The 15,702-nt window shown below is 45.7% G+C and overlaps 1 protein-coding gene across 4 annotated transcripts in view; it reads left to right on the plus strand.

Annotated features, from left to right (window-relative positions):
* Nucleotides 1-7,641: 7,641 nt before the first annotated feature.
* TMEM154 (transmembrane protein 154) overlaps nucleotides 7,642-15,702 on the plus strand; it is a 51,144-nt gene continuing 43,083 nt past the window's right edge. For 3 of the 4 annotated variants that reach the window (XM_086704085.1, XM_086704083.1, XM_086704082.1), the window contains exon 1: nucleotides 7,642-7,840. In XM_086704085.1, the coding sequence (XP_086560211.1) occupies nucleotides 7,753-7,840 (88 nt within the window). In that variant the 5' untranslated portion in view covers nucleotides 7,642-7,752. The remainder of the gene's footprint in view (nucleotides 7,841-15,702) is intronic. The other variant, XM_025922057.2, reaches the window with a different exon arrangement.

The raw sequence follows: 15,702 nt of genomic DNA on the forward strand, positions 1-15,702 counted from the left end.
CATCACTAAGGCAGGAAAACAAATGCTGCCTATTTGAGTGGAAGAACTGCCAAGTAACAAGGGCGTGGACATTATAATTTCTATAATTCAGAGAATTATGACATACGTAGGTAAATGACGTCTTCCCCCGCAGTGGAGCTGCTGCTGACCTTTGGGCAGTGGAACATGGTAACTGACAGCAGTGCCCGGTGCCCCTGTGTGTTTATAAGCTGATGTGATCATAACTGCAGACTTTGAAGACTCTTGTTCCTGTCTTTATTTTTTTTTTTTTTCAACGTTTTTATTTATTTTTGGGACAGAGAGAGACAGAGCATGAACTGGGGAGGGGCAGAGAGAGAGGGAGACACAGAATCGGAAACAGGCTCCAGGCTCCGAGCCACCAGCCCAGAGCCCGACGCGGGGCTCGAACTCACGGACCGCGAGATCGCGACCTGGCTGAAGTCGGACGCTTAACCGACTGCGCCACCCAGGCGCCCCTGTTGTTCCTGTCTTTAAATGAGCTTTGAGCCTGCTGCTTTCCCAAACAGTGAAGGACACACATCCTCTTTTGTTTTCGGTGCCCTTGCCTGCCTATTCCCTTCCTCCTGCCCCTGTTCCACAGCCGCCATGCTTGTCCAGCCCACCATGCTTATGGCTGCTCTGTTCCAGATTGTCAGCTGTCAGGCAGCTCTGGGAGTCCCCTGCCCTCCATTCTCATTCAGCCCGGTGCTGTCACGTTGCTGTAAATACATGCCTGCATTTCTGAAGCTCGGTGTTGAAGAAAAGTCTTGAGAACCTGGCTGGGCTCTATGTAAACAGGTCCTGTCTTTGGAAGCAGAGGGCCAGCTCTCCTCTGAAGATGTTTATGTGAGCTTGCCCCCCAAAGACTCTCACAGCCTCATAGTAAGTATGTGGGTACTCGTGCTGTAGAGGCTGTCTAGTCAACGCCGCTGTTTTATTTACTTTTTATTTTTTTTTAAGCTTATTTATTTATTTTGAGAGAGAGAGAGAGTGCGAGCTAGGAAGGGACGCAGAGAGAGAGAGGGAGAGAGGGAATCCCAAGCAGGCTCTGCACAGTTGTTTCTCCTTATTTCTTTCTTTCTTTTTTTTTTTTTTCAACGTTTATTTATTTTTGGGACAGAGAGAGACAGAGCATGAACGGGGGAGGGGCAGAGAGAGAGGGAGACACAGAATCGGAAACAGGCTCCAGGGCTCGAACTCACGGACCGCGAGATCGTGACCTGGCTGAAGTCGGACGCTCAACCGACTGCGCCACCCAGGCGCCCCCTCCTTATTTCTTTCTTATTCTGATTTGCAATTTCCCCCGAAACCTCTCTGCCTTTATATGTTCTAGTGCCTCAGCCTTGGTGCTGAGGATTCAATTGGGCCGGACACCATCAGCTGAATCTAGGAAGTCAAATGAAACACGAAAACCAATAAAAGGCAAAGCATTTATCATTCTGAAGTGGATGGTGCAGATACTACGTATTTGCTAATGACATATGCCCAACTTAAAAATTACTTGACGGAACTTAGAAAAAAAAGTTATTGAGATATGATTTGATCAAAAATGAAGCAGCAGTGGAAGAAGCTGAGCTCCTTTTAACAGGTGTGGGAGGCCCCCGATGAGTAAGACTGGGGCAGTCATGTGGGGAGGACTTTCTCAGATCTAACGGGTCTATTCTTTTTTTTTTTTTTTTTTTAATTTTTTTTCAACATTTATTTATTTTTGGGACAGAGAGAGACAGAGCATGAACGGGCGAGGGGCAGAGAGAGAGGGAGACACAGAATCGGAAACAGGCTCCAGGCTCTGAGCCATCAGCCCAGAGCCCGACGTGGGGCTCGAACTCACGGACCGCGAGATCGTGACCTGGCTGAAGTCGGACGCTTAACCGACTGCGCCACCCAGGCGCCCCTCTTCCGGGTCTATTCTGACCAACGCGGTGGGGCTGGGGACAGAGGAAGGGCCCTTAGCTGTGCGGGAGGCAGGAGAGAGACTTCTGGGAGGGCTCCCTAGTGGAGGTATCTCCCAAAGATGTCCTGAAAGATGAGTTGCATTAGCCAGGGAAATAAATGTTCCTAGAAGTGGTAAGGGAAGCTGGGCTAAGGAAAGTTACACAGTCAAGCTTTACTTTTAATTCCAGGCTTCCTGGCAAACAAGGCAAAAAAGGGAACAAAATATAAGTACTATTTATTTCTTACTATGTGAGAATGGGGAAATACCTTTCCAGGAGCTAAAAACGAAACTCTAGAATAGTGATTCTCAAGTTTTAGCATGTGTAAAAATCCCCTCAAACATCATTAAACATGCAGGGTTGTAGACCTGAGCTCCAGAGATTCTGACTCAGTAGTTCTGAGGTGGGGTCCAGGACTCTCAAATAAACAAGCCCACCCAAATAATTCCAATGTAGGTTCCTCTTTCCAACCACCTAAAAAAATTAGTGCTATAAAAGGAATTTTTTTAATCTACCTGCTCTTCATTTGTTCATTCAAAAAAAATATTAGGCACTGCCCTAAATGCTGGGGATAGACTGGAGAACAAGACAGAAAGGTCTTCTGCCCCCAGGGAGACTCTGGTCAGTTAGAAGATGGCCTCTGGGTCCCTGGACCGGTCAGCCTCTTCTCCTCAGGTGCTCCCCCAAGGGCCCTCCAGATCCGAGATCGGCACTGCGTCCCACATGCTAATCGCCACTTCTGTTCCTAACCACAGTCTTTCTCAGTTTCATTTTTGGTGACAAGGCCATCTGCCCAGATCCTGGAGACTCTGTCACAGAGCAGGGGCAAGCTGAGGCCTATGGTGGGAGGCCCTAGGATTCTCCAAATGTTGCAGCAGCTTCTCTGAGTGACCAGTTGAAGAGGGTGTTACCAGAGTCAGCAGCAGCCTGAATTCAGGGACAGAGACCACTGAGGGTTCTGACAAGTGCAGATGGGCACTCGGTCAGGATGGACCAGCTTCAAAGACAGTGTGCTACTGACTGAATATTTTTGTCTCCCCCCAGTTCAGATGTTGGAGCCCTCCCCTGCCAATATGATGGTATTTGGAGGTGGGGCCTTTGGGAGGTGCTAAGGTTTGATGGGGTTGTGAGGGTGAGGCCCTCGTGATGAGATTAGTCTCTCATAAGGGACACCAGGGAGTTTTCAATGCCATGTGAGGACACAGCAAGAAGGCAGTGATCTATAAACCAGGTAAAGGGTCTCCTGAGAACATGACCATGTGGGCATCCTGATCTTGGACTTTCAGTTTCCAGAACTATGAGAAAATACTGTTGACCCTTGAACAGCATGGGTTTGAACTGCATGGGTCTATTTATACACAGATTTTCTTTGATATGATATAGCACTGTCAGTGTATTCTCTGCCTTATGATTCTCTAAATAACATTTTCTTTTCCCCAGCTTCCTTTAGTGTAAGAATTCAGTCTATAATACATACACAAAATTTGCGTGAATGGACAGACTATTTGCGTTATTCGTAAGGATTCTGGTCAACGGTAGGCTATGAGTAGTTAAGTTTTGGGGGAGTCAAAGTTATACTGGATTTTTGACTATGTGAAGGGTTGGTGCCCCTAACCCCTGTGTTTTTCAAAGGTCAACTGTAAATGTTGTTTGAGCCACCCGATCTATGGTATCTTGTATGGCAGTCCAAGCTCACCAAGATACAACAGAATTGCCGTCAGCCCCTCTCCTCGCCGTAGTTTCTCTGCACATTGTGGGGCTCAGTTTAATCCTGCCCCAGCCCTGCCCTGCCCACTTATCTGCATGGGGGCTCCTGCATGAGCCCCCCTACTCTTCCTACTATCATGTCTGAGATCCGGCCTTCTTGTTGTTAAGCAAGCAGTGAAGAGTCATCAGCTACCACCATCTAGCATTTAGACAGAGATAAAAGCTTCAGAAAGTGTGTGCATGTGTCTCAGTGTGGGTGGATGTTTTGTGTGAGTATGCATGTGGGTGTGTTGAGAGACATATAGATGGACAAAGGCCAGACCATATATGTAATAATAAGACTGTAACCCACTGTCTGGAGCAAACAACTCAGGAACCCAGACTGCTATAAATCAAATTTGTACAAGTCAGACCCTATCTCTAGTAACTGGTCCATAACAACAGGCCCTACCTTTATTCTTTTTCCTAGTTGGAAGAGCCAAATATGGGCCCCTAACCAGACACCAGAGCCAGTAATTAGAACTCGATTCTAGTTCCTCAGGTCAACATCCTCCTCTAAGGGCATACTCGAAGCCTTCTCTTTTCTGTCCGCCATCAAGTTTTCCTACTCCTCTAACTGCCTTTGCGTCTTGGCCAAAACGCAAGTGATGGTGGTCGACTCCTTTGCTACAGCAAGTTCAGAATAAACAGTGTCTGCTTGTTCTCATTTGGATAAGTGTGCGGGAGTGTGTAAGCATGTGTATGTGAGCATGTGTGTGTGTGTGTGTGTGTGTGCATCTGTGTGTGTTGAGAATGGCAAGGTTGTGGAGGAAGGAGAATTATACAGGGGGAGCCTGCACTCACTGTGAGATCTTATCACTTTTTGGTTTGCTCCCTGGATGTCCCTCCTTTCAGGGCCAATGGGGAGGGAGGGGTGGGCAGGGAGGAGGCAGGAAGGGAGGGACGAGGATTTGGATGACAGTCACTTCTGTAATACAGACACTTGATTATAACAGCCAAACTTTGGGGGGAAGTAATAGAGTCCCCAGAACCTGTAACCAGTTTCCTCCCCTGTCCTTCTGAGCATGACAAGGTCTCATTGCATTTCCCAGCCATCATCCTTCCTTCCTTTCTTCCCTTTCTCCTCTCATCGTTGAAAGCCAATGGCAGCCCCAAGATGAGGTCGTGTGCCTGCCTATGGGCCTGTATTCCCTCTAGAGTCTCCCCCGAATCTTGTGGTTGTGACTGGGCCCCTGACTTCCTGTTACAAGCTTATCAGGATTTAATCTGAGGCCAGGCAGCCTCTTGCCCAAATTAGCGGTTAGTAAAATTAGAACAAATAGAGGTAAATAGCCCTTACCTAGCACACGGTATCCCTGTGATTTTAACTGCAGCACAGAGATTACTGAGGTGCTACAATTTTCTGATCGGTGATGGTGATTTTCCACCCTTGAGATAAGCTTAATCACGCTAAGGTTCTTAGAGAGCACAAGGGTCAAAAGAAAATGACATGGTTGTGCAGGCTTTCTCCAAGGCCTCAGTTTATTTTGCACATCATTCTAAATGATGTAGTGTTGCTCTGCTCAGGAGCAAAGCAGGGCACGCTGGGAAAACTTGCGAGGAGCTACCTGGCGGTGCTGCGGGGCTCCATAGAAAACTGCAGAGAAGAGTCTGTGGTCCAGCCACAGACACCTGACTCTGCCACCCCTCCCCTATCCCCTCCCCTCTCCTTCCCTCCCCCTGAGCCCTGGGCCTCCTCTCCTGCACGCGCTTGTCACAGATGGGGATGTGCTGCTAATACAGGAATATCTGCCAACCAGACTCAGCGCTAGTGGTGGTGGTCGGGGGTGGGGGGGGGGGGGCGTGTGTGTGTGCAGGGCCTGCGCACTTGCTCAGGGAAGAGTCTGATTACCAGGTCTTTCCCTGTTGTTTTCCAATCAATCGTCCAGTTTTGAACTTGCCTATTTTCTTCAGCTGTTTGTCCTGTATTGTCACCTAAGCTGCAAAAGCATATTTTATCAGCTGACTTAAGCCAGTTTAAAACATTAAAATGAATACAGTAAATCCTTTATCAAACTGAACATTTCATGAATCACCAACGCATTTCTTGTGAATGAGAATGAAGGGAACTGAAAAGCAGCAACGCACTAACCCAATTCCATTTACCGCGAGTGTTCACACCAACGGGATCACTGGAGAGGAAGCTGACTGGAAGGGGGTGACGCATGGTACCTGCAGGCAGGGGTTAGACACAGGACGGGTGTCCAATGCCTCTCTCTCTCTGCCTGACTTTCTTGGCATCTCCACAAACACGATTATGGAATTTCACTCCGTAGTGCTTAGGCCCTCAACCCAAACCAAGGGAAGCACTTCCATTAGAACACAAAAACCGAAAACACTCTAATCTCCCCAGCTGGCTGGTCTAAACAGACACCCCCTTCCTGCATTGTTTCAACTGGGCAGGGTTTCCACCCCCTTTCTACTCCTCCAACTCAGTCCTATTCTGTTGCTAATAACCTCTGAGAAATGTATTGTTATGTAAGGAGGAAGAAAAGTGGAATGCGGATTCCCGGCCCCCTTCCCCCACCAGAGCAAATTCTGCTTCAGAAAGGGGCCCTTTAAAAGATCACTTCTTTTTTTTTACCATAGATCCAGCCATCAAGCTCTTTGGTATTTTCCCAAAGGGGTTAAAAACTCATGTCTGTACAAGTGCTTGCACACGGACGTTGCCGGCAGCTTTATTCGTAATTGCCAAAACTTGGAAGCAGCCAAGACATCCTTCAGTAGGTGAATGAATTAAGAAGTGTGGTACATTCAGACGATGTAGCGTTATTCAGCACCAAAAAGGAATGAGCTTATCACGCCACGAAAAGTCACGGAGGAACCTTAAATGCCTATTACTAAGTGAAGGAAGCCAATCTGAAAAGGCTACATACCGTATGATTCCAACCATGTGCCATTTGGGGAAAGGCAAAACTACGGAGGCAGTAAAAAGATCAGTGGTTGCCTGGGGTTAGGGTGGAAGGAGGGATGAGTCGGTGGAGCATGGAGAATTTTTAGGGCAGGGAAATGATTCTGGAGGATACAATCATGGTAGGTTTATGTCCTTACATGTTTGCCGAACCCATAGAATGTGCAACACATGAGAGAATGTAAACTATGGATTTGGGGTGATTATGATGTATCAGTGCAGGTTCATTCTTTGTGACAACTGTACCACTTTAGGAGGATGTTGATCATGGGGGAGGCTGGGCATGTGTGGGGGTTGGGGCTATATGGGAACTTTCTGTACCTTCCTCTTAATTATGCTGTGAACCTCAAACTGCTCTAAAAAAATTAAGGCTTTATAAAGAAAAAAATATAAAAATAAAAACAAACAGTAAAAATCCTTTCTCTCTAGGGAAGCAGAGCACATCCAGGCATGTGGATAGCATTGTCCTTTCTCTTCCTAGGAGTGAGGCGGCACTCAGGGCCCCGCAATGGTGATGTGCTTGGCTGCAGAGAGGTGGCCTGGTCATTTTCTGATGGTACAGGTACGTCCTCTCTCTGGGCCTGAGCTGTCCAACACAGCAGCTACACAAGTTATTTTAATTTAAATTAATAAAAAGAAAACTACAAATTCATTTTGCACTGGTCTCATCTCAAGTGCCCAATAGCCTATGTAGCTAATGGCTACTGCACTGGACAGTGCAGATTTGGGGCATTTCCAGCATCTCAGAAAGTTCTACTGAATACTGCTGCTCTAAACTCTGGGCAGCCCCAGATTCTCACCTGGGGATTGAGTAAAATCACAAATGGAGAATGCTTGTGGTCCAGGACCCTCAGTCCCAGATCCCAAAAGCCATCTGAGCAATCGACACTGTTCTCTAAGAGACAATTACAAAAGATGGGGGCCCGTGGCAGGGCCGGGACTGAAAAGGGCTTGAGAGGTGTTACTGACTGAATCAGTGCTTGCAGAGCAACTTCTCTTTTGCAATCCTTGCTGGTCTGACAGGCTCCTGCAGAATTACATCACTTCCTAAAAAACAGGCAAACACCTCTCCTTCAAGTCAGCACCAACCCAAACAAGCAGGAAACAGGAAATGTTCAGGTTTCAGGGAGGCTGAAGCCCAGCGCAGCCCAGCACAGCATCATGCCGGGGCGAGCTGACAGGAAGGCTTCCGGGGCTGCCCTCGTCTTTGCCCTGGTGATCGCGCTCCTTCCCACCAGCCAGGCTCTGGGTAAGCTACCTCCCGGCTTTCCACCCCGGGAAAGGAGGATTACGAGGCTTGTTTAGTGCCCCGGGCTACAGAACTCTGCCGGGGAGGGGAACACCCAGAAAATCTAGTCCTTTCTGTGAAAGAAGGAGAGAAAATCAGAATTGTAGTTTGGGGGGGTGGGGATGGGGGGGACTTGGCTGGCTTTCCCCGCAGCTGGCCAATCCTGCCCCAGTTCACTCACGTGGGGTCCCTGTAATTTACCAGCTCTAACGGGCATATTAAGAAAACCATAAACTTTTTGGCAGTTCGTGCAAAAGAACATTTCAGTCAGCTGAAACAGAGAAATAATGAATTTACTTTTAATAAGGTGGGCTGAGAAATCTGCTAGTCCTAAAACCTCTTGTGAAAAACTTGGGTATGGAAATATACGGCTAGAAATTATACCAAAGAAAAACAGTAAGTTAAAAAAAAAAAAGTAAACAAAATTATCTGAGGAGTTACCAGGCATCCATTCCAACTTATCAAGAGAAGTCTTTCATGTGTTTTTCTTTGATCTTGTTACGTTGGGGGATATTTTCTTTGCATTGATTGTTACTACTGAAACTTTATTGTTTTTTTTAATTTAATCTCTTTAAATCTTTAGATTAAATCTTTTTAAAATCAGAGTGTGTGTGCGTGTGTGTGTGTGTGTGTGTGAGAGAGAGAGAGAGAGAGAGAGAGAGAGACAGAGCATGAGGGGGGGGAAGGGCAGAGAGAGAGGGAGACACAGAATCTGAAGCAGGCTCCAGGCTCTGAGCTGTCAGCACAGAGCCCGATGTGGGGCTCAAACTCATGAAACGTGAGATCACGACCTGTGCCGAAGTCGGACGCTTAACTGACTGAGCCATCCAGGCGTACCATGAAACTTTATTTTGAAAAGTGATGTGATTGTAGCCAATCAAAGGTATCGGAAAAGACAAAATGTTAAATCTCAGTATTTTGAGCTAAGAGCAGCAATTGATTTATACCCTTGACAGTTGCTACAACAAAAGCACGATCAGCCTCAATTGCCTCTTACAGTTTTGTTGACTTGCCCTCGGGTAAATAAACTCATTGCCAATAGTTTATGTCAAGGGATACTACCTGCTTCTAGCGTATAGCAGTATTTCAAGCAAAAGGAAGTTCTCAAGCTACAATTCTTTAAATAGGATGGGGGCGGGGGGGGGGGGGCCATCAGGCCCTGACCTAGCAGATGTGGCAATTTCCTGGAGATTCACAGTCAACACCCCACCACACCATCCCACCAATTTCGCTTGCCCTGGGTGCTCTCCATGTGGTCTTGCCAGGCATCTGAGTTGGCAAATGAAAAGCGAAAGGCAAACCATTCCAACTAGAAAGATGTTTGGTTAAAATGGGAGGTAGTGTTTAAGATGAGCCGGGGGGGGGGAGGGGGGTGCGGGGGGGGGAGACAATGTGTTATCTTAGGCATGGTTTGGGGGCTGGGAGCGAGCACCAAGGTGACACAGCTCAAGTTGCATTTGGTGGCACAGGGGAGGTCGGAAGGCCAAGCTCCATTGCCCTGCAGCTCTTCTGACTGAGGCTCCCCTGTTCTCTGCCCGGGTGGAGATCCCTCTGGGCCAGACTCCTGTCCCCGCGGGGCGTCCCTTCACACCCCAGGAGGCAGAGCCCAGCCATCCCACTGCCACCTGTTGTGAGTCTTAGAGGTACCACCCGTGCCTCAAAGATGCGCTGAGAGTAATATTTAAGCTTGCCTGAGTATTTTCTTGACATTTCTGAGTCCAAGCGTCTGCCATGTGGGAGACGCAAAAGGATCATCTGAAGACCCAGTAAAAGTTTTCTTTCTAAAACCCACATCTGATCAGTGGCTCTTCCACATGAAGACCTTTGGTTGCTCCTCACTGATGCCCCTTAGACTCTCACTTCAACCTCCTTTCCATGGCATCTCCTCCCACGTGCCCTCCCACTGCCCAGCCACAGTCACACCGAATGGAGCATGTGCCCCAGGCCTGTGTGGCTCATGCTAAAAGTGAATGACAAGTTCTCTTTTTTCTACTTAATGAACTCCTAAAGACCCAGACTGAGAGTTAATGCTTCCTTGATGTCTCCTCTCACTGCCCCTTGCCTGGCGTTCTGCCTTTACCTGTATTATGCCCACATAAAACTACACTTCTATAAACATAGCTAATCACATTAAATCCTAATTGTGTATATGTCCATATCTCCCACCGGCCTGTGAGCTCTTCCAGGGAAAATCCTCTGTAGCTCATCTTTGACTTCCTCGAACCCTGTTCGAGCAATATAATGGATTTGAGGCTGATCACTAAAAGCTGATGAGCTCCTGAAAACAAGTATCGTTAGAATGTCAGGGAAGTCAGAGGTGAAAAGCTGCATTTCAGCCAAGTGCAGGGTTTATCTGGATAATCATCCAAGACACTTACGGGGCCCTGTCTGGATTTCCAAAGTCAGAAAATGCAAAAATGCCCACCTGCAAAAAGCTGTATAATCGAAGTCAAGGGGAAGTCTCTTACAAAGACTGATTATATATTTTTAAATTAATGAATGTATATCATTGTGAGCCCATGGGGCCTAAGACTTCAGGATGTGAGTTGGTTTATAGGCGTCACACTTGTATTTCCTTGGATTCTTCAAAAAGTATCTTGGAGATGTTTGGTAGTAGAATCCAATCTACTGAACAGCCTGACTCTCTTCCTTGCAAACATATTCCAGGATACAGCTCAAATCAAGCCAACCACAAACAGGCAACATAATCTCATACCTGCAGTTACCTGGACCTGTGTCAATACCTCTGAGTCAGTGTCTTTTCTCTCTATAGAGAGAGCCTGATGCAGACTTGATTATTATCCCAAGTGAAATAATCTGCTTAGAAATCACCAGGAGAGAAATGAGAAAACAGCTTTTCTGGGATTTTGACCAAACAGATGAGCCTAGTAGAAGAAAAGCTGTGGATTTAAGTATCTTGGCCAGGGTTGGATGCTAAGAAAATGCAGACTCAATGTCAAGGCAACATTGTGTCCAATGAGTGAGGGAGTCATTTCCACCTGGTTTCTTGCCCTGTGCCCTGTCCATGTCAGCTTGACAGTATCAGAAAGCTAAAAGCAACTTCCCAGACACCAAAAACATGGGATTTATTATCTGCTTTGGGCATAATGGTTTGTAGAAAGGAGTGCTAAGGGCATGACACAGAGAACAAGGAGGCTGTAACTGTTTTGGTGGCCAGGGTTAAACACTGGGTTTGACACGGACGACTGGGAGATATTCTATGCTGTTTCAGGAGAGCATTAGCTAAACCTTGGGAAGAAATAATTAAATAAAATACTAGTTACATAAATGGAGTTGCACTTCTCACACTGATCTCATTTCAACGAATGTGACTGGCATCTGCTATTGCCTGGGACAGTTCCAATTTCAAGTAGCAATAATGATGATAGCAAACACATATAGTATTCATTGTATGCCAGGCACTGTTCTAAATTATTTATACTAACTCATTTGATTTTCCTAACAACCTTAAACATATGTCCCTCTTTTACGTATGAGAAAATGGAGTCACTGAGAGGTTAAGTGACTTGCCTCAGGTCACACAGTTAAATAGTAAAGTAAGATTCAGTCTCAGGAATCCATGCTCTAACATATGCTGTGATACCTCTGGATTTTTAGGCTCTGCCAGGATATGTGGCTAGTTTCAGGTTTAGAAAAATATATCTCTGGTGTCCTTCTAACTGTAGATGCATTCTTAGTTGGAGTCTAATGTTACTGCATATTAATAAAGGAGCTGTATCTGGTTGGGTCGGAGACTGGTCTACAGGAAAAGGGATGGAGGGAGTTGGGTTGAACTTTGGCCTTTAGAGGGGGAAGGAAAGGCTGCAAGGTGCAGAGTGAGCAACAGAGAATCAGGGGATTAGCATAGTTAAGACCAGAAGCCGGAAAAGTGGAATGATGAAGTCATTGGGTAAGAGGCTTCGGGGTGTGGGAACCAGGGTCAGTCGCTGTGGGAGAGCGCTACTGAGAACTGACCCCAAGGACCAAGCAGCCTTCAGGGACCAAAAAAAAAAACAAAAAAACAAAAACAAAAAAAAACAGGCAGAAAGGGATTGATTGAGGCTTAAAGTCCCTTTGTGTCCAAAAGCCTGATCTAAGAAACCAGAAGAGGGCTGGATTTTGGCTGGGATGGGCCCAATTCTGCAAAGAAACAATACAACCTGCAATTTGCCTACCTGTGTATAGTTTGCACCATCCTCAAATGTTGGCAAAGATGTGGAGAAACAGGAACTCTGCACCACCGGTGGGAGGGTTAGTGCAATCACCCAGTCCATCCTGCTGCTTAACCCATTCATTGGGCTTTTAATTTCACTTATATTTTTTATTCTAGAAAAAATTTTTTTGTTTCCAGAAAAAATATGTCTTGCTTTTATTTTACCTTAAAAAAAATTTGTTAATGTTTATTTATTTTTGAGGGAGAGAGAGACAGAGCATGAGTGGGGAAGAGGCAGAGAGAGAGACACAGAATCTGAAGCAGGCTCCAGGCTCTGAGCTGTCAGCACAGAGCCCGACTCAGGGCTCGAACTCACAAACTGTGAGATCATGACCTGAGCTGAAGTCGGACCCTTAACTGACTGAGCCACCCAGGCGCCCCTGCTTTTATTTTTTCTTGTGTTATATATTCCTTCTCTGTCTTTGTTTTAAACATAGTATTACCTAATAGTTTTATCTGAAGTTTATACAGACCTAAGCCTGTTGTTCATCTCAGTTGATTCCCATTCATGATAGAAATCCTGGGGGCACGAGGCACCTGGGTGGCTCAGTCACTTGAGCGTCTGACTTGGGCTCAGGTCATGATCTCGCAGTTCGTGAGTTCGAGCCCCGTGTTGGGCTCTGTGCTGACAGCTCGGAGCCTGCTTCGGATTCTGTGTCTCCCTCTCTCTGTGCCCCTCCCTTGCTCATGCCCTGTCTCTCTCTCTGTGTCAAAAACAAATAAACATTAAAAAAAAACTAAAAAAAAAAAAGAGAAATCTTGGGGGCACTGAGGATACAGTCTGGCACACAGAGGAAGACTCACCCCACTTAACAGAAATCCAACTTTTTTTTTTATTCCATCACCAACGTATTGTAAATACTTTACCAATACAACCTAGTCCTGTCGCCACAGAATAGTGTTTGGAAGAAATGGAGGCAGGGATGTGCTAGGCTTGAGGAGAGTCAGAGGTTAGACCTCAGGCTTAACCCCCAGCATTGGTGTGGAGAGGGGGAGGCTGAGCAGGCCTCAGGGGTCAGACTCCAAGAGTTACAAGAGGAGGTGCCCAAACATCATTAAAGGCACCGGCCAACAAACCAGAGTCTGCTGTGGAGGCAATTTGACGCCAGAAACAGATGACCAAAGATGCCAAAACTATTGCCAATGAGAAAGAAGTAGACAAAATCAAATTGAAATCGGAAGAGGGGCCGGGTCCACAGTGTCAGGATGAGGGTGAGGTCAGCCTGGCTGTGGAACACTGATCTTTGACTTAAAACTTTGTGCTAATCACTGCTCCTTCCCTTCTTTTCTTTTCCTTAAGTTTATTTAATTTTGAAAGAGATAAAGAGAGCATGGAAGTGGGGGAGGGACACAGAGAGAGAGAGAGAGAGAGAGAGAGAGAGGAGAGAGAGAGAGAATCCCAAGCAGGCTCCTCACTGTCAGCGCAGAGCCTGATGTGGGGCTCAAACACATGAACCATGAGATCCTGACCTGAGCCCGACTCAAGAGTCAGTCACTTAACTAACTGAGCCACCTAGGCGCCCCATCCTTTCTTTAAAACCATGGCCTGGTGTTTCAGCTTTAACTTTTTTTTTTTTAAGTTTATTTATTTTGGGAGAGAGAGAGAGAGAGAGAGAATGTGAGAGAGGCAGAGAAGGCCAAACAGGCTCTGTGATGTCAGCATAGAGCCTGATGCAGGGCTTGCTCTCACAAACTGTTAAGATTATGACCTGAGCCGAAACCAAGAGTGAGATGCTTAACCCAGGCGCCTAGGCACCCCAGCCTTAAGTTTTGAGCCAAGAGATGGACAGAAGTCCCCTGAAAGAATTATATAACCTCTCATATCCCTATGGCCCCAAACCTTTGTTCTAGGAAATCCCCATAGGTCCCCATATTCGTCTCCGAATTTAAATTTCCTATATCATCTTTTTCTTTTTCCCTTTCCTTTTCTTTTTTGTTTTTTGAAATATTTTCTGGACCCTGGGGATTTCCTTGCTTTTTTTGAGGTTTCTTTATACATTTAAAAAGTTGCTTCTGATATTTCATTCAGTATTTCTAGGTGTGGCATATTGGGAAAAATTTTCAGGTTACCAACCATACCAAAATACCGGAAAAGGAAATTTTTCTACACAACCAGTCTGGAGGACAATTTGGAAATATTTAGTCAGCTAAAAATGTTTGTAGCCTACAACCTCAACAATTTAATCTCAGGTATATATACCAGCTCAAAAACAAATGTGTGGCAAAACGTCATGGCCAAGAACGCTGACCGTAGCACTGTTTGTAAAGATGGAGAAAATAGAAACAATTTAAGTGTTCATGAACAGAAGAATATGTGAAACTTAATATAGTCCCAAAATGAGGTGTCATATAGCTGGTAAAATTAATGAACTAAAGCCAAATGTATGAAAATGAATTAATCTCAACTGTAATGTTAGCCAAAAAACCCAATTGAAGATTATTTTGCACAGAATGATTACATTTACTTAAAGTTTTAAAAACACTCCAGGGGCGCCTGGGTGGCTCAGTCAGCTGAGCATTTGACTCCTGATTTCGGCTCAGGTCATGATCTTGCGGTCGTAGGATCAAGCCCTGCACGAGGCTTCGTGCTCGGCTTGGAGCCTGCTTAAGGTTCTCTCCCTCTGCCCTTCCCCTGCACACACATGCATGCTCATGCATGCTTTCTCCCACAAAAGTAAATAAGTACATAAAAACACTCCAAATTATGCTTATATTGCTTAGGGACATAGGCATATTTTAAAAGTTGGGACTGATACAGGTTAACTTTAGGAAAGCAATTACCGTTGGAAAGGGAGGGAGGGGAATGAGATCAGGGAGGAATACAAGGAGGGCTTCAACTGTATCTATGATGTTGTGTTTCTTTCAGAAAAACATAGTAGTCCTGGGGTCAGCAAATGAAAACCCATGGGCCAAACTCAGCAAGCGTCCTGTTTTTTTCTGACCCGTAAGCTAGGAACGTTTTTTATATATTTAAATGGTTAAACAAAAACTTATATAATAGCCTGTATTTTGCTTTGCGGGCCACAAGATCTAAAACATTCATTCTCTGCTCTTTAAGGAAAAGTTTGCCAATCTGTCCTCTAGTCGATATAGAAAATTGTGAGATAATTAGTGGTGGGTACCCAGTTATCTGTTACAGTATTCACTGTTCTTTCAGGGAGGTATACTTTTATAATGAAAAATAATGAGAGTGCCTCTGAGTTTTCCTTGAGCTTTCTGCCATCGTCCCTTTCCATAATTCCCAGTCTCTTTGAAAGAAGTCAACACACCTTCATCTGGACCCACTGCAATCTGGCTGCTGTGTCAAACACAGCATTCCAATTGCTCTACCTGGGTCATCAGTGTCTTCTAAGAGCTAACCCCAAGGGACCCATTTCTGTCCCTATTGCACGTTTTCCTCCGTATCACTTAACATAATTAACCAATGATTGAAATTCTCCTCTTCCTTGGGTTTTGCAATGCCTTTTTCTCCTTGATCTCCTAGCACATTGAATGCTCCTTTCCAGTTTTTGTTTAGGAGTCTTTCTCTTCCACCTGCTCATTTCATAGCATGTCTATCTTTTATTTCTTATTCCTTATATCATTCCTGGGCCATGGTATCCATGTTCAT

Source organism: Puma concolor, chromosome B1, assembly GCF_028749965.1.
Source record: "Puma concolor isolate L17-30 chromosome B1, mPumCon1.1.hap2, whole genome shotgun sequence".
Classification (NCBI taxonomy): domain Eukaryota; kingdom Metazoa; phylum Chordata; class Mammalia; order Carnivora; family Felidae; genus Puma; species Puma concolor.